The sequence below is a fragment of the Falco punctatus genome (assembly GCF_963210335.1).
Source record: "Falco punctatus genome assembly, chromosome: 5".
Classification (NCBI taxonomy): domain Eukaryota; kingdom Metazoa; phylum Chordata; class Aves; order Falconiformes; family Falconidae; genus Falco; species Falco punctatus.
In genome coordinates this window covers 47,924,564-47,946,902 of record NC_137584.1, presented here as the reverse complement: position 1 = coordinate 47,946,902, position 22,339 = coordinate 47,924,564, and the positions used below count along the sequence as shown (strand labels likewise).

General features: G+C 40.7%; 1 protein-coding gene across 1 annotated transcript in view; it reads right to left on the bottom strand.

The window, feature by feature from the left end:
• The window catches only part of SCAF8 (SR-related CTD associated factor 8), a 65,071-nt gene extending 45,299 nt beyond the window's left edge, over positions 1-19,772 (bottom strand). Inside the window, 1 exon segment of the mRNA XM_080389808.1 lies at positions 19,113-19,772. Within this exon segment, the coding sequence (XP_080245934.1) occupies positions 19,113-19,142 (30 nt within the window). The 5' untranslated portion in view covers positions 19,143-19,772.
• Positions 19,773-22,339: the final 2,567 nt, after the last annotated feature.

The following is a 22,339-nucleotide window of genomic DNA, read 5'->3' as shown; positions in this document are numbered from 1 at the left end:
ATTCCATGCACGTGTTGCAAGGAAAAGCAACATCTCAGTCTACCATCTTTTTCTGAAACACTCAATGAGCACACTGAGAAATCGCTAATATAGTCCACCTGGACTACCAGAGACATTTACCAAAGATCTCTCACAAAAGGCTTCAAAGCAGCTAAGCTCTCCTAAACAGACTGAAGTAATTCTGACAGAAAGGCTCTCCTGAGCATGACCTGACCAATTACTCTTTAAAGACAGCCAGCAAACAATTTGAACAGTCATTTTGTTTATAGTAGAGGGAAGTCCCAGTAGAGTTCCACTTGCGCTAGGGCCTGTGCAGTCAGGTATATTCTGGATATGACAGACAAAGACTATCAAAAGCTGCAGAGGAACATCGGTGACACAAACGAGTAATAAAAAGGTAGACAAATTCAGCATGAGTACACATAAAGTAGCAAACACTGGCTTTGAAGCTGACTAGTGCCATTCAGGAAAGGGATCTGCTGGTACATGAGACATTTCTTTGAAGGCATCAACTCAACAGTAAACCAGAAAAAAATCTCAGCAGTAAATACAGCAAACACTTTTAGAACCACAACATCATTTAGGCAACTGTACAAACTAACCTACAGGGTACATTCAACTTCTCAATACTTCTGGAATTTCAGCTCCCCCCTCTGATCTTGAGGGCTGGCATGAAATAATTAGGGATAATGAAAACTGTTTTCAAGTGAAGAACAAATGTGACTAGGACTTCAGCCTGCAAACAGGATTACTAAAAAGTGATGGCAGATGTCAATATAATCTGAGTAGTGGAGATCTACTGGGAAGGATGGGACTGGAGGAGTGCACCAAATGAGATGAGCAGGGAATGAGTGAGAGCCAGGCTGGTGGATATGGCTCCAGACTGCCCAGTGTGGTCTTCCTCAGCCTGGGAGGGCAGCTCTGGCATGCTTTGGGGGGACCTGACTCACTCCCGAACTGTTATCACCAGCTTGTTAAGTCCATGACCAGATACCATAATGAAATACACCCACTCTTTTAAATAACTGTATAAAATACAGTTAGCTATCTCTATGCTAGTATAAAATGCAGCTCTCAGTTTAAAAGAAACTTACTAAAATGAAGTTTGAGCCTTATCACATCAGGCAGCTGCATTTTTTCCACAATGGAAATACAGTTCATTTAAGAGGGTCAAAAGTGAAGCACTGTAATCTTCAAGTGGCAGACAAAACCAGAAGTTTCAGAGGTTTTGAAGCACACTAGTCACTTTTACAATACAAGCTGGAAGAAGAAAGCAAAAGAGCAGACACAGAAACCATTATGCAAACTTCAAAAACATGCTTTACAGCTGAGCTACCATATGATTCTATGAATTATGAAGAAAATCTGCCTAACTCCATTCACTAGCCATTTACCTGCTTTTCCGGATAAACATCAACTCATACAAAACCCCTGCCCCAAAAGACAAAAACTCATCACTATTTCTTTAAGCATCTCATCACTATTGATAGATACCTGACCAGCAATGAAACCTGTTTTCTGTAGTTATTTTCCTAAGTTCACAGTTGGAAGGACATGTATGGTGGAAGTATTTGCATTGTTTCTTGTGTGAAAAAACAGTAAGCATAGAAACTTGCTGTTGAAATCTCAGGCACTGCTATAGCGAGCACCACAGTTTGGAGTCCCTTTTTAAAATGTACACTAAGAGAATAAAAATTTCTTTCCAAACACTGCACATTATCACCAGCTGATGATACAAATACTTATCAAAATCTAATACAAAACCCACCTCACATGTTGTTGGTTCAATTTATTTTTCCTATTCCCTTATTATTGATTTTGCACCACAAACGAAAAAGAATATGCTAACTTAAACAAATCCAATATTTATCTCCCAGCTATCCTAATACCTAAGGGGGAGAAACAGCCTCCCTGATACTTGCCCAAAAAAGAGCACTGCTGCAAAAGGCTATGTATTCACCAAAGAGTAATTCTGACACAAAGGCTCTCCTGAGCAAAGTCCCCACAAACACAAACACATTTGGGAGAATAACGCTTCAGTCTTGAATAAATTGAAAGGTTAAACCCTGATTAAAAGAAACCTGTAAAAATCCATTACAAAATTATACAGAACTTTGTTTTGTACTGTCCATTCTTAAACTACAGCACATTGCTCAGAAGACTAAAAGGTGAGACACTCCCTCTCTAAAGGTAGATGGCACTACCAGACACAAATTTAACTGATCAGCAGAAAGAAAACACTTATCTGATCCTAAAGAAAACAAATTAGTAACTTCCTAAGAACACAAGTGTTAAAAAGGAACAAAGACTAAACTTCTACAGAAGCTGATGGGGGGGGGGGGGGCGGGGGGGGAGGGGGATGTGTGTGGTATGTGGAAAAGTAACACAGAGACAAATCACAAGGAGTCTGACTGTACTGGTAAGAGAAACCATTTCCAAACTGTTGGCTCAGTTTTGGGAGGAAGGGGCAGAGGGGCGGGGGGGACACACAAAAAAATAACCCAACCCACAAGTGTTCTATAATCAAATTATAGAAGAACATTAAATGCAGGCTTTGCATATGACCTTCTGGGAATAATTTTATTTTCCTCTAAGAAAAAGCATAAGAAAAGTTAAGAGAATACTTTCTAGTTACTGTAAAAAGTGTCAGCGACTTTTCCAGCTCGGTGCACTTAGTAGCACTCATTTGACTGCAATGTCAATGAAAATTTAATGTTTATCAGTTTATTCTAGAAGGCTGCGGACAAGACACTAAACTTTGTTTCCCAAGTATTCTAGATGATCGAATACACTCGGCTCCAAACACATTGCAAACAACACTGGAACCTACCAATGAACATGAATCTTACCAACCCATTTACAGCTACAGAAAATAACAGATCAATTTGCAGTGAATTTGTGCGGGGGAAGTTGTTTTACTGCTTTCCTGTACCATGATTCCATTCAGCCATGCCCTACGCACATCACCATTTTGATAATTGGGGGGGGACACACAATCAATAAGCCTTTGACAGAAGTATGAATGTTTGATTAAACACTGAATATAAATCACAGGAAATCCTTAAAGGGAAGGCTTGAATCTGAATGGCACTTCAGGGACAAAATGAGTCCACAAAAATAAGCTTATCACCAAATCCTAATCTGTCTCAATGAAAGCAACTCCCTGGGTAATGATCTTGCACATAAAGAATCAGATGCCAGCCAAATGGCCATGTAAGCATGTAACAGTTTATTAGACAGATAGCACTGCAAGTCTTCAAGATGATCAAAGTAACAGGTAGTTTTAAGGGTGGATTTTTGTTCTGGTTTTATAAGAATATCTCAAACCCTGCTTTGTTACTGTCTGAATGTAAAAATAGTTTTTTCTATTTTGTAAGTTCTTACTCTTAACTCAACTGTACAGAACTGTAACAAGATATACACAGAGTATCAAACCTGCATTACATCTCCAAAATTATCAGTTAATTCCTCCCCATGTATCTTTAGTAGGTATAACAGCTAACCAATTCACCTTGAAATCATGCCTCAAAAAACATCCCAATCCAACTGCGCTTCACTCCTCCAACTCGGCCTTGTGTCACACCAAGCATTTAGTAGCATGACTTACTACCACAGGAAGGTGAAAAACCCCAGTGTGGCAGCTTACATTGCTAACCAAGTCTATTGCTTAACAGGAATTTAAGTTGGAAAATTCTCAGTGGAGGACTTGAGACACAGAGACTCAGGTGCGCTCATGATCCTGACTCATACCCATTCCCTGGTGAGAGGAAGACACTCTCACTATATAGACATGAAATATGCTATGTTCCTTTTCCAGTTCCTCCACAATGTCCTTAAATTGCATGTACACTCACTTTTTTATTTACCCTCCACATCCAAAGACTCACCAAGTTTTGGTATGTTCTTGTCAAATTTCACCCAGCCCTAGTCAGCTTGGCCATTTCAAGTGACAGGATGTTGCCTAAACTCTCAAATTACCAAACTCTGATTTAGTGTTTAACTATGTGTTAAACAAATCTGTGCACAAAGTTTAGATCAAGCTGACCCTCTAAAGTCATCAAAACTGATGAATGAAAGGACTTCTAATCAAAAGAGTCAGCCTTGGGAAACAAAGAACAGATGGGGAAAACAACACCGTTATCTAAATTACGCAGAAAAAAGCCTCCAAGTGAGAAAGTTCTGGCTGCAAGAGAAGCCAAGCTGATAATGTGCTGCAATCCACAGAAAATTAGTTGAAAGTACCAGAAAGGTAACTCTGGTAACAGGAGATCACAGCCTCTAACTCAAAGAGCCCCCTCTGAAAAAGGGCAAACCCCCACTTGGGGAGCATGCAGTTAGTAAAAAAACTTCAGCAGTGAAGACAGCAATCTGAGGACGCCTACTAATTTGCATTAGGAGTGAGAAACTTGTAACCAATACTGTACATGAATGAAAATTAAAATTTAATGTACTATGAATATGCTAGTACTCTATTGTATATAATGTATACCCTCAAGTAACATGGTGTGCATGTTAGGAGGAAAAATCCCACATGCACCCAGCGCTGCAATAAATCAATGATGGCTTTCTAAAGCAGCATTTGGTTTGAGGAGTTTTCCTGGTTATGATTTTTGGTAACAAGGAAGAAAAGGAAGTTTGACAACAACTCTCTCAAGCTTCCAGTCTAATCATGTCTCTGGGCTGAGCATTACCAAGGAGCAGCCACTCCCTGCTTGGCCCCCATGAGGAAGTGATGGTTCCTGGTTGCTACCAGGACTGCTTTTATCTGTACCTCTCTGGTTCCGTGTTTTTAAATTGTTTTTATTCTTATCACCTTTCTACCTTTCTCATAATAATTAATTTTTACCTCCTCTTTTTTTCTGTTATTTCCTGTCCTGGTTTCAGCTGGGATAGAGTTAATTTTTTTCTTGGTAGCTGGTGCAGTGCTGTGTTCTCAATTTGGTGTGAAAACAATGTTGGTAACACACCGATGTTTTTAGTTGTTGCTAAGTGATATTTATACTAAGTCAAGGACTTTTTACTTTCTCAGGCCTTGCCAGTGAGAAAGCTGGAGAGGTGCAAGAAACTGGGAGGGGACACAGCCAGGGCAGCTGACCCAAACTAGCCAGAGGGATACGCCACACCATATGATGTCATACTGTGCATATATAAGCTGAGGGAAGGAGGAGGAAGGGAGGGACAGCATTTGTCTTCCCCAAGAAACCATTATGCATGATGGAGCCCTGCTTTCCTGGGGATGGCTGAAGAACTGCCTGCCAATGGGAAGTGGTGAATGAATTCCTTGTTTTGCTTTGCTTGAGTGAGCAGCTTTTGCTTTACCTATTAAACTGTCTTCATTTCAACCCACAAGTTTTCTCACTTTTGCTCTTCCAACCCTCTCCCCCATCCCACTGTGGGGGGAGTGAGTGAGTAGCTGCATGGGGCTTAGTCACCGGCCAGGGTTAAACCATGACATTTCTCCTACGCCCGTTCTTACCTTCCCTTCTCTCTTCTTTGTGCTAGGGCACAGTAGAGAAAATATATTTTTTACTGATGCACAGCACTAATTCAGAGAAAACCAACAGAAACAGCATTCAGTACATGATATTTATGGACAATAATATACAGTTGCCCTTTTAGTGATATTTTCTCTTAATATTATTCTAGCCACCAGCAGCTCAGTGATTCCTGAGCCTGCACTAACTGATCTTTCTAAAAAATCTCTGAATTCCCTCCACATAGAGAATTCAAATTTATTTTTTGATGCATGTACATCTTTAGCATGTCCAACATCTTTGCAGAAGGTGCATAGTTTAATCAAAATCTGTGCAAAAGAAACTCCTTTTTCTTGATTTGAACCTGTGCCCATTAGTGATACTGCATTTACAGAGCTTCTGCGTCGGAAAAAACATTGATTCACCTCTTCTGTATCCCCAGTACTACAGATCCTTATCTCATCATCTTCCAGTCATCTCTCTCTACTCTAGCCCAGAAAGAGTATTAGTACAGACCTGTTGAACTGTTCTTTCCGCCCTTCTCTGTACATGCAGTTCTGCCAACAAGGCCTTGCAAGCTAGACCGCACGTGACATAAGATAAAGAGGCACCGGCACTACAACGACTCTCTATTTCTTTCCTAATAATTTCCAGGATTCTGACTGCTGTTTTGACTACTGCTGAACTTCTAACAGGCATTTACATTTCGGTTGCAAGATCTTATTAATTACCAAATAATATCATTTCAGTACCCATCACTGTGTACATAAAGCAAGGGTTGCCTTTTTCATACTCCCCAGCCTGCATTACCACATTTAATTTGACAACATCGCAGGGTGCCATCTAACAGTCAGCACAGCAATGTCCTTTTGCAGTCCTTCAGAGCTAGGTCTTCAGTACCAACATCCTGAATAACTTAATACTGTCAACATTTTTTCCTCATTATTCTACCCCTTTTCCACAGCATTTACAAATACGTCAAAATGCACAGAGTCCCAGCACAAACCCATAAAAGATTCCACCATGAAGAAAGATAATTCACGTCTCCACAGAAACTTTTCCCCCCCATCTCCCCTTTTAGTATCCATTATGTAAGGATGCACTCTCCATAGCATAGTTTCAAACTTTTGGGGATGGATCTTCTCAATTACTTTTTGGAAATCCTAGTAACACCAGCTGGTTCTTCCCTGTCCACATGTTTTCTAATTGTCTCAAAGAACTCTAGTGCATATATGACACATTATTTTCTTTCATAAAAGTCACACCAATTCTTCCTCATTTTATCATATCAAAACACAGTACTGCACCAGCTACTAAGAAGAAAATTAACTCTACCCAAGCCAAAACCAGGACATCACCTGTGTGTTGTTTCAAACAAATTCAAATTGTACTTACTTCTCATCACCTCCAATTGAGTTATCCTTTCTGTTCTTACACTGGTTAAAAATAAAACCAAACAAATGCCTTAAGACTCAGTTTTTAGTATCATATCCTAAGGCAAGTGTTTCTTTAACTTCCTCCATCATCAATCAATATTATCTAGAAATAGATGGGAAATTGACCTCACAGGGGCTTTGCATGTATTTACTGGACAATGGGAAAAGTGTCATTTCCCCATGCACCTCCTTCAGAATCAACAGGTTCCAAATGCAAAATTTACACAGATTTACTACATAAATGTATATTTAAGTATCATGACCAAGAAAAGACCAGGCTATCAAATAAAGCCTATTATATTCACAATTCTTTGTCTTCCTCTATCTAATAAAACTACATAATGATTTGTACAGCAAAAAGCAATGACATTGAGAGCTAAGAAACTACATAAAAGGCAATATTCCAGTGTACATAAAAGTTAGGTTTAACAGCATTATTGAGACTCCCTTTCTTCAGCATAACTTTTAATAAGCTACATCCCATTTCCAAACTCGGCAGGGGGGGAAGGGCTTGCTCAAAGATCTAACAAGCTATTTAAAATATATGTTCAGAATGGGGGGAAAGGCAAAAGATCAGACTGACACTACAGATCAGGCACTAACTTTCTGTTCTGTATTTTTTCTTTAATTCTGTTAAGAAAAGTGGCCTTCAAGAAAAGGATTAGTGAAAGCCTGGAAATTCATCAGCATATTTCAAAATGTGATTGTTTAGTAATGCCAACTAATTTCATCATTACAATCGTAATTCAAAAATGCTTTAAAAGTTAATTCTATTGCAAATAACTATAAAAAGTGCACTATTGCAAATATCTGTAATTCACAAGGCAGTATACTACACAGTGCTAAGCTACAGTCTAAAGTCTCTCGAGAGAAGACCAGGCTGCACGCACATGAACTACATCATTGAACAGTCAGTCGCTTACAGTTACTGCCTCTCCATGGAAGGCAATGGCACACTATATTCTGCAAAGCCCAGCACTTAATTCCAAGATCTTTCACCACTTACTCAACAGGCAAGAGAGTCAGACAGCTGTTTCCCTAACAAAATGTTGAATGAAAATCAGACCACAGTACTAACTTTATTAAAATACAGCTGCATAAGTAATATATCCTTTTTCACACCTCTGGCCACATCTTACAAAGACAAGAGTGGCTAGGAAATAATTTTTCATGTAAGACTAATTTTGCCACCAGAAGGCTTGAAAGCTATGAACACCTCTGGTCTCACGTGACCCAAAGGAACAGCAACTTACAGCAACAACTTCCAGCAACTAAGAGAATAAACATTTTGATACTGATACTCTAGGACTCAGTCCAAATAATTACAAGATTATGACCAGAAGCATGTCAGGGATATCAATTACACATATCTCTACTGAATTATTATTACAGTTCTCCCTGGCTGCTACCAGGACACAACACTAACCAGACATCATATATAATAACAGATGTCTGCAATTTCCATGTTCAAAAGCCAAAACAAGTAACTAGAAGTCAAGCCTAATAGGTATTACCTTAAATTACATTAATTTCTTTCACATTTCAACAGCATTAAAATAAATCAAATCCAACTGTATATATGGAAATAGTCACTGAATTGCTTACCACTATTTATATCACCACACTGCAAAGAACAAGAAGAGAGTATCGTCAGTTGTTGCTTTAAAAAAAAGGACAGAATCAACAAATTTCTATTATGTTGCATTTTGCACATTCCTGAAATTTAACCCCTAGGAAAAGTTACTTAAATTACATGAGCACCCTGAGTGAATAGGATTTTTCCTTGATGCTGACTAGGATCTACCAATCAGCACCTTGTTGCTCTCTGTGCTGCACAGAAATGTTAAAATATATACCAAAGATATGTAGGATGACCAGAATAGCAGGTGCTCCATTCAGCAAAAGGTATTTCAGTTTGGAGGGAAAACAATGAAAAGTTCTTTCAGCAACCAACCAAGACAAGTTGCCAAAATCCAACACTGAAAAAAGCAAAGAAGAGAGGGTTGCAACTCAACAACTATCTTAATAAAATTGTTTTCAAACACTTGAAGTGCCTGACATATGGTTTAAATTAACAAATATAAAATGATTGTCACTATCCTTGATATCCCAGTCTACGACTTCCTTTTACTGTTGCAGTTAACTGATTTATAAAAAAATTAAAAACAGCCGAGAACATTCACATAAGAAGCTTACCCCCTCACACATCAGTTGTATTATATACCACTCATTACATATGTTTATGTTTAAAGAAGACATCTGAATATTCATCCTAACTGAATGTATAAGCAATTAAGTGAAATAGAATGCTAAGGTGATACAACAGTCTCTCCAGCCCATCACATTTCAGCACATGAAGTCAGGTGTTACCATCACAGTCTTTGCTCAGTCCATCTCCTATCCCTTTCATTTTGAGGAAGCACAATTCCAACTTTCAAATCTCCTGAACCTGAACAATTTGGGATGGAATGCCAAGATTGCATTTTAGTTTTCATATATTTGAGCCAAAAGGCATATTACAGTCTATTTACAATTTCCTCCAAACCCTCTTCATTACTACTTTCAATGAAAGCTTCTGAGTTCCATCGGTACAGCTGGCTTTGTACAAATAGACTATGAATGTAATACTGGAATTTAAAAAAAATCACCTGGATTCAACTCTAGGCTCCTGAATTGCATACAACTATGGAATAGATGTTTACCTCTAGAACATACTTCTTTCAGTCCTAGCCCTTTAACAAGCCATAAAATAATTGCTCTTTTTCACTTCATAGTAACTTAGGATGTTCACTACATGGAAACAGAAAGCTTAGAAAAAACTAAATAGACCATGTGAAATAGCTAGGCAAGACTGTGTGCTTTACCAGTGCTCAAACTCCCAACAACAGAAAGGAAAGGCTGATCACAAATGATCCATATAATCTTTAAAAGTATATCACATGAGAAAAATCACAGGAAGTGAAATATGCTTGTTATATTGCTTCTTCTCTTACCATTCCTGCCATATGGCTAATTTCCATCATTAACACTTTATCATGATTTTATAGCTAATTCTAGATCACCAACAGGAAAATCAATCAGCTTCATAGACAATGTCAGTCTCTATAGATTTCCAGAAATGAGCTTGGGGGCTGCCAACACTGGAGAAGTGCCTTTCACTTTTGTTGCATTACACTGATTTGGTAAAATGTGGTGCATGCAGCATCGAGTTAAATGCCTTAGTAAAGTCTCAATACAATCACACCTCTACAATCATGAGAGACGAAATGTAGGGACAGATCCCAAACATTATGAAAATCAAAGACACGTATTTCTCTGCCAACTGTTTTTAGGGCTCACAAGAAAAGCTGCCCTAATTTCAAAATGTTTTCTCCTTAGATATGGTTTAAAATCCCCTGCATTCATAATGAAGCTTCATGATTTACAATTTGTTAAAAAATCATGGTTTATAGAGGGTTATATCCATATATCCAACCAATATATCAGTTATATAAATCCTTCTTTCCCATTCAGTGTTCCACTTTCCTGAAAACTAAGCAGCAGTTGCTACTACTGTGCATCCTATATCTGGTAACAAAGCTATGACACTCAACACATTATCTAAAACTGTAATTTAGAGCAGACTCAGAAAACAACATATTCCTTTTCATGTGAACCAGCTTTGTTTTGTTAATTTGCATAGAAGATTCAGTATTCTGAAAAACTTTAGTCTGATCAGATCTTTCCATAGGCTTCCAACGTTCTGGTTAATACATTACAAGTTCTTTGGACTTAACTGCTGGAATATCCAAAGACATTTACAAGTATGATCATTTATCTTTTTAACACTGCAATCACATCAAATTAAAAATATTATAATTGTATTTTATTGATCATACTGATTTCTAAATTATCTGTCAAGAGAGCTCTATACAGTCATGTCATGAGACCAAAATTTTTAAACTATTTTACAGTGAGCAGCACTTTACAGTATTTTGGACTTCTAAAGAAGAAAAAAAAGTCACAGAATAATAGGAATGGAAAGCAAAGGATGCACGTAATTAATTCTACTTCACTTTTTGAAAGTAACTAATAAATACTAAAAACGGGGGGGGAAGGGGGAAAAAAGGGGAAAAAAAAAGGAAACCCTCACCACAACTCCAAATGAACATTTGGAATCATTGAACCCTAGGCCAAACATCACAAAAAGATGAATCTTCTGAGATATCTCTCCCAAGAACGCATGCTAACTCAATTAAAAATTCCAATTCAAATATATATATGACAACTGTTCACTGCCTTGCATAAAACACCTTGTGCAGCTGTCATCTTATAAAGGACTATTTACTCTTTCAAAACTGTATGTTATAGATAGAACATCACAATAAACAAGTTCAAGGCTACCAAAACAGGTGCCTCCAATATCTTAGTGGTTTTACTGCTCAGCAACCATCCATACAAACCACCGTTCCTTGCTGCTACTACCTCTGGATCTCAGCTCTGCCCCTTCTGCTTTTACATGCTCTTTTGTGCCCTCATTGTAAATGGGAACCAGAGTGTACTCTGCCAACCTTCAAAACCCAGCAACAGCAAACACTGTAACAAAGGTGACAAGCCCTACCTTCCACATATGTATTTTATTATATTAAATGTGTGCATTATGTTTACATCAAAGCATCAGGAAAATGTTCATCAACTACCTATATAATTACAAAGCTAGGAGAAAAGGTAACGATCTGGTATTATTCACTTGGAACCTCAAAAAACCCTAAAACCTAATACAATCAAACCCTACAGTAAAACCAGGCAACACCTGAAAAAATGAGAAGAAAATTATAAAATTCTTGTATATCCATAGGTGCCATTTTTGTACAAATGGTAGCTCACTTGCCAAAAGCGTAACAGCAACAGAAAGAAGGCTACTACAAGAAATACATATTTATGATGCAGATAAAGAGGTTCATGGTGACAATGCAATCACTTCTTCCTCCAAATTTTAACAAATTCTACTTTTAAAAATGTCTCCTTCTGGTCAGTACAACTGGCAAGGACAGGTGAAGACAAGAACTAGTGCAGCAGCTGAAGATCCTCCTTTTCTCCTAAAGAACACGTACCCTACAGTGTAGAAACAGCTGCTGAATAAGGTTAATAAAATTATGTAGTTCGCTGCTGCTGCTGCTGCAGGTGCTCCCAGAGAAATACCGCATAAAAGTAGCTCCAAAGAAGCAAGGAAATGAAAGGAAAGAAATGCACATGCAATTCATGAAAAGTTCTGATACAGGAACAAGGACTAATATTGAGTTCAAAGACAAGCTTGCTGAACTCTGGATACACACCTGAACAGACAATTATGAACTATCGTCCCAGGCCTCACAATGGAGATACACCAATGGCTGCTGAGGCCAGGGACATGGGTTCTCAGCAAGGCTGAATCAACCACTCGGGATAAATTTCACAGTGGCTGTTCCCAGGTAGAACGATAGACCACTTTTACAGACACAAAAAAATAAAATTGGGCCTCTTCCCAAGTGAAAAAATTCCTTGCAAAAGTAATGAAGTGTCTAGACCGTATTTTAAGACCTGCTTTATCCCATACTTTTGTTCTGAATGGGGTTTTTTTCTGTCAGAATGCCACTTCAATTACTAGACTCCACTTTCACAACTGCCACAGGAAAACAGACTGCTGATGGCAAACTCAATTAAGACTTGTTGAAATAATTTCATGTACTTTGCCAAAGACTGCAGCCCCAGGCATGGTCTTAGTGAGTAGGCAAAAATTCAAAGGGTCTGAAGTCATAGGAGTTCAGAAGTGCGTTTGTTTTGAACTACAGAACAGTTCACTACTCTCATAGTAGTAGCAGAGTAGCAAGGAGGATCAATACTCATACTTCTAACTATCCAGTTACAACTCAAGACTGTTAGCAGAATCCAGAGATCCACATGACCTTCCCAGGCTTACAGGGATCTAATCTAGACCACAGTTTAAGAAGAAATTTAAAGCGTATATATTGAAGGAAAAAAAACAATCTATGACTGACTGTCCTACACTACTTCACAGAAGAAATGAGATCCTTGCCCAAGATACGCACAAAAAAGCCTCTAACATTTTGGGCTTTTAACAGACTTGCATGATCACATTTTTATAAGGCAAGAAGTCAAGATCCTGTGACTGGTGAAAGTCTAAGGTCAAAACAGTCTTTGAAAACGTTATATTAAAACTGTAAATATTTATACTGCACACATGGAGATATTCAATCAGGTGAACATCAATTTAATATTTACTGTATCTTGAAGACAGAAAGACTTCCTTTCCCTATGTCCTTTTAACAAAAAGCAGATAGTTGAGAGCCAGCAAAGTTCAGCTCTTGCTGGGATGGAGTAAAATATTTACATTTCACTGATATTGCTCTTAATGTTCCTGAGAGCAAAAGGGAAATTAACAAATCCTTAGATATTTTGCTGTATTTTAAGGGAATTCATACAGTTTATAAAGATTCAGTGTTTTCTCTCAGTAGCACTATGGGATTATAAAGCAAAATAAAACCTTTTTCACATTCACCCCAGAGGTTTAGAATGGAAAAACAGAGACAACTTTTCAGATGTATGTGGGTCCACATGCATATGCAAATATCACTGAGTTAACTTTTTCTTCTGAAAAATAAGAATAGAGGTAAACCAAAAGCTTTCATCCTAGTTTGCTACAACAAAATTGATGGTTATCAAATAAAAAAGAAGAACACTTTAAATATATCAGTTGCAAAAAATCCTTCAAAACAGCAGAGGATGTGAAAGAGGGCTGCACTTTTTTTATGACTAGTAACAGAAAAGAGGAAACAGACAAGTTTTCCCACTTTTTTCAGCAGCTAGGAAAAAAACTCTGCAGATGTTTCAGGTGCTTCAGACAACTGAAACGTGCAGCAGAATCTAAGAAAAATATCTCACCAGGGAGTAGCTTACATGCCCTTTCACTGTTCCTTATACGTAACTGGTAGCACCACTACTTGCACTAATCAAAGCCCTGGCTCCTCATCTCAAAAAGCATCCTTTTTTTCACTCTCCCAAGCTATTCAGCATGCATCTCCATTTAGCATCTTCATGAGGCATACTATTTAGCACTTTTTTTTTTTTAGCATCAACTGGCATTCTTTTGTGAAAAAGCCTCCTCAGCGACTCAGAATATGCCACTTAAATAGTCAAAATAAAGTATGTGATTTACATTTCTGTGCTTTTGTGCACCTATACTCCAATGCTCAGTAATTAAAATGTGGATTATTTCCAAGGGTCACATTTCTTAAATTGTAGCCGACCTATTCCCCACTGCCACTTGAAACATATCTTCTGAAGAAACAACATGATAAAGGTGACTAACAGACAATGAAGTGCAAGTATATAGACAACAGCACTGCCAGCAAATGATCAGTGACTTATGTTCCTACCACTGACAGATTTCAGAAGAACCAGTTAACCTAAAAGTAGCAAGGATCGCTTTATGTATCACTTATCATCTTACATGTCTCTCAACCATTCTGCATGCCAAAAGCTCACTGTGACTCCACTTTATGGTGAGCTATTCGAGGACAACCATTTTCATTGTCAGTAACAGCTGAACCCCAGCCTAGCAATGCTGTGGAAGTTTTAATTATGATTCTCACACCCTAGATGACATTTACATTAACAAGAGAAAAGACACAGAAACCCACATCACTCTAAGCAAACTGTAATCACTACCTTAATCTTACAGTGCTTTATGTGCATCTTCATCTTGAAACAGTTTTAAGATGGAATAGAGCATATTCCACATCTCCATAATGACATTTAGTTTTCCATTCAACTCGTTTATGAAAAGATTAGCACCCAACTGTACAGAAAAGAGGAATTATACTTTTTACACAAAACATGCTCAAATGAACACATCACTTCTGAAAAGAAACTGAAGACACATGACTCCGTCATTCCTGCCCTCCAAGGGAGAAACTCTGCCTTACTCTTTTTTTCCTATTTTTTTTTCCTAAACATAAATGATTGTTTTCACAACTGCCTCTCTCATGTCATAATATACTGTGTTGCCTGACAAATAGAAAATCTATTTTTCCACTAAATTTCAGCTTGAATTTGAAGCACGGGATGCTAAAACAACTATTGTTCATTTAGACTCAACAATGTAAATTCTACAACAAAATATGTTTTTTGATTTTGCTGGGGTTTTTTCTTAAGCTATCAAACTGCCCTAAGTTAAGTTTTACCGTTGCTAACCTTCTAAATGGCTGTAGTTCAAGACTGCAGGTACCGGTCTCAGCAACTTATAAATTACAAGTATTTTTCAACTATTTGACTAAAGTGTGCATAGCAAATGCATGAGATATTTTTGGTGGTTTTTTCAAACAAAAAAAACAGTAAGGGCAGCATCACAGACAACAAGACTTAACGAAGCTTGTACATGAAGAGATGTGTGCCTGTATGTGATTACAGATATTGAGAAACTTTAAGTGAATAGAAATGCTACATTTAATTGAACTAGATCAGTGAATTACTATTGCAGTTTTAAAAGAAATCAGCCTCTAAGCTGAATATGCCCTTTAAAACGTAAATCAATGTCCTTTCAAGATTCCTGTTACTCAATATTTAAAGATGCAGTTAATATGACTAAACAAAGTATTGCTTCAAAGATGCAGTTTATCTTGTACTTAGAACTAATCTGATACCTATTTCCCCTAAAATTAATTCCAGTCCTATGACTATTGACTTGCCTGTAAAACTATGCACATTTATTCTTTCATAATGAAAAAAATTTAAAAATAATTAAATTTGTTTCAGAATTAAAGCATCCAACGATCTCCTTTCACATTTGTCTGCATGTATTCTTCAAATTATAGTGAAAAATACTTTAGAAAAACAAAGCTTGCCACTGCAAAAAGGACAAGTATGGCAGGAAAACTCTAGGCAGTACAGCACCTGAAAAAAACCTCAGTAGCTGAAACCAATGTGAGAATGGCTAGATTTGAAGCTGACAGCAAGACTTTAACACTGAACTGACTATACAACAAGTAACTAAGTTTTAATTAAGTCTGCAATTAAAACATTACCATCTGAGTTCTGGAATTCTGACAGTACATGTCCTTGCCTCTAGTCGATTTCAATTCCTTTTTAACAAAATACATTTTAAAGAACGTATAAAAAAATTGACAAATTTCAGTCATTTTCTTCTGTCAAGAACTGTTCTTGACTTTGATGTATTTTCCAGAAAAAAACTCGGAGTCTGAACTGAGACCTGGAGGAAATGATTCTGCAATGGTTAGCCTTTATGATGTCAACTGTAGCAAATTATAAACTGTGGTATAAAATATTGCCAATTACCTCAACAGTATATTAAGTCAGTTGTATAATAGTCTATTTTTCAGTTGCCAAGCAGTTTTAATCAAATAGTAAAATACCAACCACAACATGAAAACAATACTGAACATGTTTGCTTTAGCAGTGTGATTATTTCTCACCTTTAAATTTATCCTTCCCAAGACTTTAAATGTTGGGGCTAATTTTACATATACAATTAGGTACAACACTGATAATGTCAGGTATCACTAGACAATGAAGAGCTTTCCGCAAGAGACAGAATTCTTTCTAATAGTCAGAGTTCAAATAAAGTTGATTTTTTCCAATCAAATTAATGACAGGTTTATGTTAATCAATTCTCACTGTCATCCAGCATAGCTATAATACAATGCTTATCTCACACGCACATTTGGAGTAAGCTATGCTACCTAGATGGACAGCTGCCTTTATTTTAGCTTCACTGCAGAATCCAAACATAACTCCTTCCTTTAAAAACAAACAAACAAAACCACACCAACCCCAGAAGTACCCAATCAGCAGACTTAAGTGTTTAAATGTATTTGGAATGTTCTTTCTAAAGTGTCATCCGGATTTCACCAGTAAGTTACATAAACTGTTGTAAAATTATTAACTGAATGCAAACTGCGTAAGTGAAAGCATGGTAAGTTTTTGTATAATTTAGTCTATCCCATCTGCCACTAAATTTAATTTACGTCTATTTTAAGCCAAAAATCTCTAGAACAGAACTCCTGACATCATTTCTGGAGGACAACACAACCTTAAAACATAACATAAACAAAGAAAAGGATTTTTAGAAGTGAAGTGCATATATTTTGTAAGTTAATTGACAGCATTTACATACAGCACAAACTAAATCTACTGACTCATATACTTCAGCTACTTCAGATAATTATTGATCATTTCACAGTTCTAAAATGCAAAATGTGCATAGGTTAGTTAGACCCAAGACCATGATGGAAAGTTAAGTTAAAGTCAAATTCTGCGCTGGGTACAGAGGTGTTAAGAGTGGCCAGCAATGACATGCAGGATTCCCCAAACATATTAAGCTTTGTACCGTTCATTTTCAGGTTAAGAGGCTTAGTCATAGTACTTAAAACCTTTCTATCAGTGTAGCCCAGCATTCAAATGGAGACACAGGTTAAAAGAAAACTGAAAGAGAAGTCATAAAAACAAGTCTATTCATAGATGCTGTCTATTTATACCATGGGAGATAAGTTGATTAAAATGTCACTGCCTGATCTGCGTTTTCTTTTCTGACAACCCGAAGTTTACTGGTTTTGAAGCATTTGGAAGATTTAAGGCATATTCTTCAAACTCTCCTCTTCAGTACAGTTCTCACCATTAGTCTCCAGAGTTGTTTATTTTTTTCAGTACTTATATCTGAGTGCTCAGAAAGTCAGCCAGAAGTTGTTTTCCAATTTGAATGCAAAGACTTTTGCTCACACTAGTAGGTAAATACAAGGAGAAGGTTCTAATCTGCTTATGTTCTTCTGCTCTCGTGACTAGACCCTTCCTTTTCGCCGCTTAACAATACAGCACATAGGTTAATCAAATGAAAAAATAGGAGAAGAGTTTCTACTATTTGTTTTTTCTTCTAGTGGCCACAGTGTGATTTCTTCTGCTGAAAAATTCAACCTGCATAAAGTGCAACACCTAGAACCACACAGCAGTTAGTTTTTCAACTGCTCCTCAGTTACGAGAAAGTACCTGCCCTTTTTAAAAACCTACCTTATTGTGGCTTGTAGAAACAACACAGCACACTGTTCCACTACAAATCAAATTAACATTTTAAAAACCCAAACCACTACTGTATTACTTAAAATCATTAAAACTGTACTACTTCCCCACCGGGGGTAGCACGAGGGCAACCCGGAGCTGCAACACCTGAGCAGTCTGTAGTATACTTGTAACCACAGCTGATACTTTCTACAGTTAATATGAATAAAGATGTACTTTTAAGACGTAGGGCTACTCTATAAAGAAAATAAACACCTATTTCCCTTGCTCTTACGTTAACTTCAAAATATAAATGATACGAAGTCTCACAATCAAGAGGAAGAAAGATGAGTCGCCACAAGAACTATCTTGCAATAAAATAAACATTAACTACTGGCACAAAAGAGAAGCCAGGTGCCGCATCAATACCTGACCCCGTCAGCACGTGTTTGGGGGTGCCGCTGCCCCACCTCAGTACAGTGCTTCGATGCAGGACCTGAGCTCAGGGCCGCATGCAGGGAACGTCTGCTTCCACCCTGACCATCGCGAAGGTACCATCCTCAAACAAGGAGACGGGCCTCCAGGCCTTTGTATTCCCAGCCCCAGATTTAAAACGTAGCTCCACGAGGTGTTACAAGTGCGCGCTGCCCGGGCGGGCACACATGTCACAGGCGAGGAGGAGGAGAGAGGCGGGAAGCGCCAGGACCCGGCGGCCCGGCCGCCCCGCGCAGCCTCCTCCGGCCGCTGCGTGAAGTTGGTCGGGCATCACCGCCCCACCGCAGCCCGGAGGCCTCCTCCGCCTCGCGGCCTCCACCTCGGCCTCCCCGCGCCTCTCCCCTCGGATCCGCTCAGCCGCCCCCAGCCCCACGGCGGAAGCAGCGGTGTGGGGGGGCGCCTCCACTACCCCTCCCCCCCGCCCCGTTTCCCAGGGCCGGCGGCAGCGGCCCGCTCCCGCCCGACACCGGGGGGGAAGCCGCCGGGCCTCCGGCGAGAGCGCCCCCCACCCCCACTCCGCCGCGCCGGGGCCCCCCCGGTTCCCGCCCCCTCCCCGCGGCGAGGCGCGCGCAGCGGGAGCGGGGCAGGGAAGGCGCTGGGCCCCGGGACGCCGCCCGCTCCCCGACCCCGAGGGGAAGGCGCGGGGAGGGGGGTTACACACCTCGCTGTTAAAGGCTTTCACGGCCTCCATGTCGCGGCGGAGGCGGGAGCCGGGCGGCTTCTCTCCGCTGATGGCGGCCGGGCCGGGCCGCGGCCGGGAGGGGGGCTAGTCTCGGTCTGTGCGTGCGTGTGCGCCTCGCTCAGGGGCCGCCGGGCCTCCTCGCCATGGCGGGTGGCGCAGGGGGCGGGCGCGGAGGGACGGGGGCCCCGCTCGTTTCCGTCTCCTCCCGGCAGCGCGCGGCCTTCTCGCCCCGCTTCCCGCCCGGCGGCGCCGACGTCCCCTCCCCCGCTCGGCTCCGCTCGGCCGCGCCGGCAGGAGATGGAGGAGCAACGCGCAGCGGCTGCGGCGCGGGCGCCAATATGGCGGACACACGGGGGCTCCTCGCAGCACAGCTCCGAGAGGAGCCGAGAGCCGCGCAGGCCGCTACAGCGCCGCCTGCCGGGCAGCGCTCGCTCGCCCGCCCCGCGCCACAGCGGTGCTGCCGGGATGGCGGCCCGCCCCGCCCGGCGCCCGCCCCGGCCCTGCGGCCCGGCGTGCAGCGCGGGGCTACGGGACCGAGGCGTTGCACGTCACCGGGGCGAGCCTGGGCGCCCTGGGGCCGGCGTGTTGGCCGTTGCCGGCTGAAGGCGGATCCCCGGCGGGAGGCGACCGCCCGCCTTCTCGCACGTTGTCCGCAGGGCCCCACCTCCGGCAGGGCCCGCCGGGGAACAGCGTGCAGGCTTGAAGGAAAATATGAGGAAAACGTGTCGGCAGCAAAAAAATATGAGAATTTTAAAAAGTTACAAGCAATTGGAAAATAATATTGTTTATCAAGCAGAAAGGAGAAAAACAAAATCATAGCGCAAATCAGTCAGAAGCCCCAGCGCACTTACTGCGTGTATGTTATAACTTGACGATCAGACACCAAGAAGTCAGTAAACCCAGACGCAGGCGTTGAGGCGTTCCTGCGCCATCGCCCAGGGCACTCGCCCGGGTTAAGTCCCTGGCAGGCTGCACTCCCCTGCCACCACCAGTGCTACCCGCACCCCCGGCTGCCATGCCGGCCCCGCACAGCGCCCTGCCTCTCCCCAAAGCACGAAACCTCACTCAGCTGAGACATTCCAGCAGCAGCACCAGACATAGAGGACTTGCTTCCAGGGCATAGATGATTATTTTTCCCCCCTCAAACAAAGGCTGCCACATGAGTCACTTTTGTCAGGGAGAGGCTCAAGGAGCTCAGAAGCATTGAGGATAAAGCCTTAGGTTTGCCTTTAGCTGCTGTTTTTCCAGAGCTCGGTTATGTTCTTTCAACTCTACTGACAACTCAACAGAGCCATAACAGCACAAATTTGACTGGAAAATAATGAACTGCAGTTCAGACCAGAGCCTAGACTCTAGGCCAGCTCTGGTTAGGCTGTGGCCTCCTGCCCTCACAAGCGCCCCTCAGACCGGAGCCACGAGGGCCCGTCATGGACAGTGACTGCTCCCACTGTGGGCTGGAGTCAGGGGCTTCCAAGCTGAAGCAAGTTTTACTCACAAACAAGGTAACTTACAAATTAAGATAAACCCAGCATTTGAGGCAGACCTGGAATCCTACAGCTCCATTCTTACAAGAAAGATGATGAAGTCTTGTTACAAACAGAATTCCTGTCCCATCCCCAACAGGCTTGCTTAGAGAAAAAGCCCATCTCTAGCAGTCACTGCGGTTGCAGTATCAGGCCACCAAGAGGGTCACTGAATCTGTTCAGACTGAAAAAAGATGGCCATGGGGTAGGGAGAGCACCCAGTAGCAGCCAATACCTGCAAAGTAAAATGGCTAAATAAGGCTCCTTAACATTTTTGATCATTCCGAAACACTTGAATAAGGCTCTTCAACAGAGGTACACAGCAGGAGGTCAGGAGGCAGCGGTCTTAAAGCAGGGGAGGTTCAGATACAACTGAAGGAAAGTAATTTCCATTGCGAAGATGGCCAAGCGGCAGAGCAGGTTCTCCAGAGTAGCTGTGCAGTCTCCATCCCTTTCCAAGGTCCCATGGGATAAAGACCTTAGTAACCCACTCTGAGCCAGATGTTGGACAAGAAAGCTCCAACACCCCTTCCAAGCTGAGCAACACTTCCTGTTGAACTGCACTTAATATGACCTGCACAGCTCAGTGCAGCCATCTGGCAGTTTTCTGCCAGAACTGGCCCCCCTTCACAGATGTTTTGAGAAGCACACTATGCTTACCAGGACATTCAAAGTCTCTGTTTCTCTTTTGTTCTTTCTTTTTCTGTGGGAATTAAGAGTAAATAAGATGTGAAGAACAGCTCTGTTCTTCCAGGATCTAGTTTTCCTTTTAGGCAAAATTGAAGCAAGTCTAGTTTTTCTTATTGAAATGGATGGAATACCACACTGCACAAGAAAAGTTTTGCAAAAAGTATTTTGAAAATGGCCTCGAAGCAACCACAAAACTCCCACGCAACTGCTTCTCCAAAATACTTATTCCAGAGTGAATAAAGGAGAAACCAGAGGAGGAGTAGGATTTACAGTTAGATACATGCACAAAGCCTTGACCTCAAAAGCACAGAGCCTGGATTTGAAACTAAGTGGTTCCCCTCCCCCCATATTTAGCCTGTTTGCTGTAGGTCTGTAATAAACATTTAAACAAATATATTTACCACTTAAAGAGCTTAGGTAACAAAGCCTTTTAACAACGCTATTTAATTTCAGCAGTAGGAAAAAAGCATAGCAGCACAGTACATCCCTGCTCTCATAAGGAGCTAGCTATCATCCAAAAATAAGAATTAGGCTACAGAATGAATACTGTAATACATCTCTGATTAGAACTAAAGGTTTGAATTAAGCAAGCATACAAATGAAGTAATATCAAAACAGTATTAGTGCAGAAACACTGGCTTGTTTTAGGGTAAGGCCACCTTGCCCCATGAGACTGCCTAATTCATTGATTTACTCTATTACTCATATCATACCAAAGCTGGGAGATTTCTCATTGTGTTGTGGAGCAGAAAAAGTGACAGCTTGCTGCACAACACCAGCATTTGGAACCAGTGGTTCCAGTGCTCTGCACAGCTGCTGAAACTCATACCAGAAACTTCAGTTTTGTAAATAAGATTCCATTTTCTTTCCAACATGTCAGTGAATTATATGTGGGATATGCAATGATGGAGCACACTTCCTGTGTGGATGCAAACTTTGCAATTTTGAGAGAAAAGCAAGACTGATTGGATCTTTAACCTGCTGGTTAGTGAG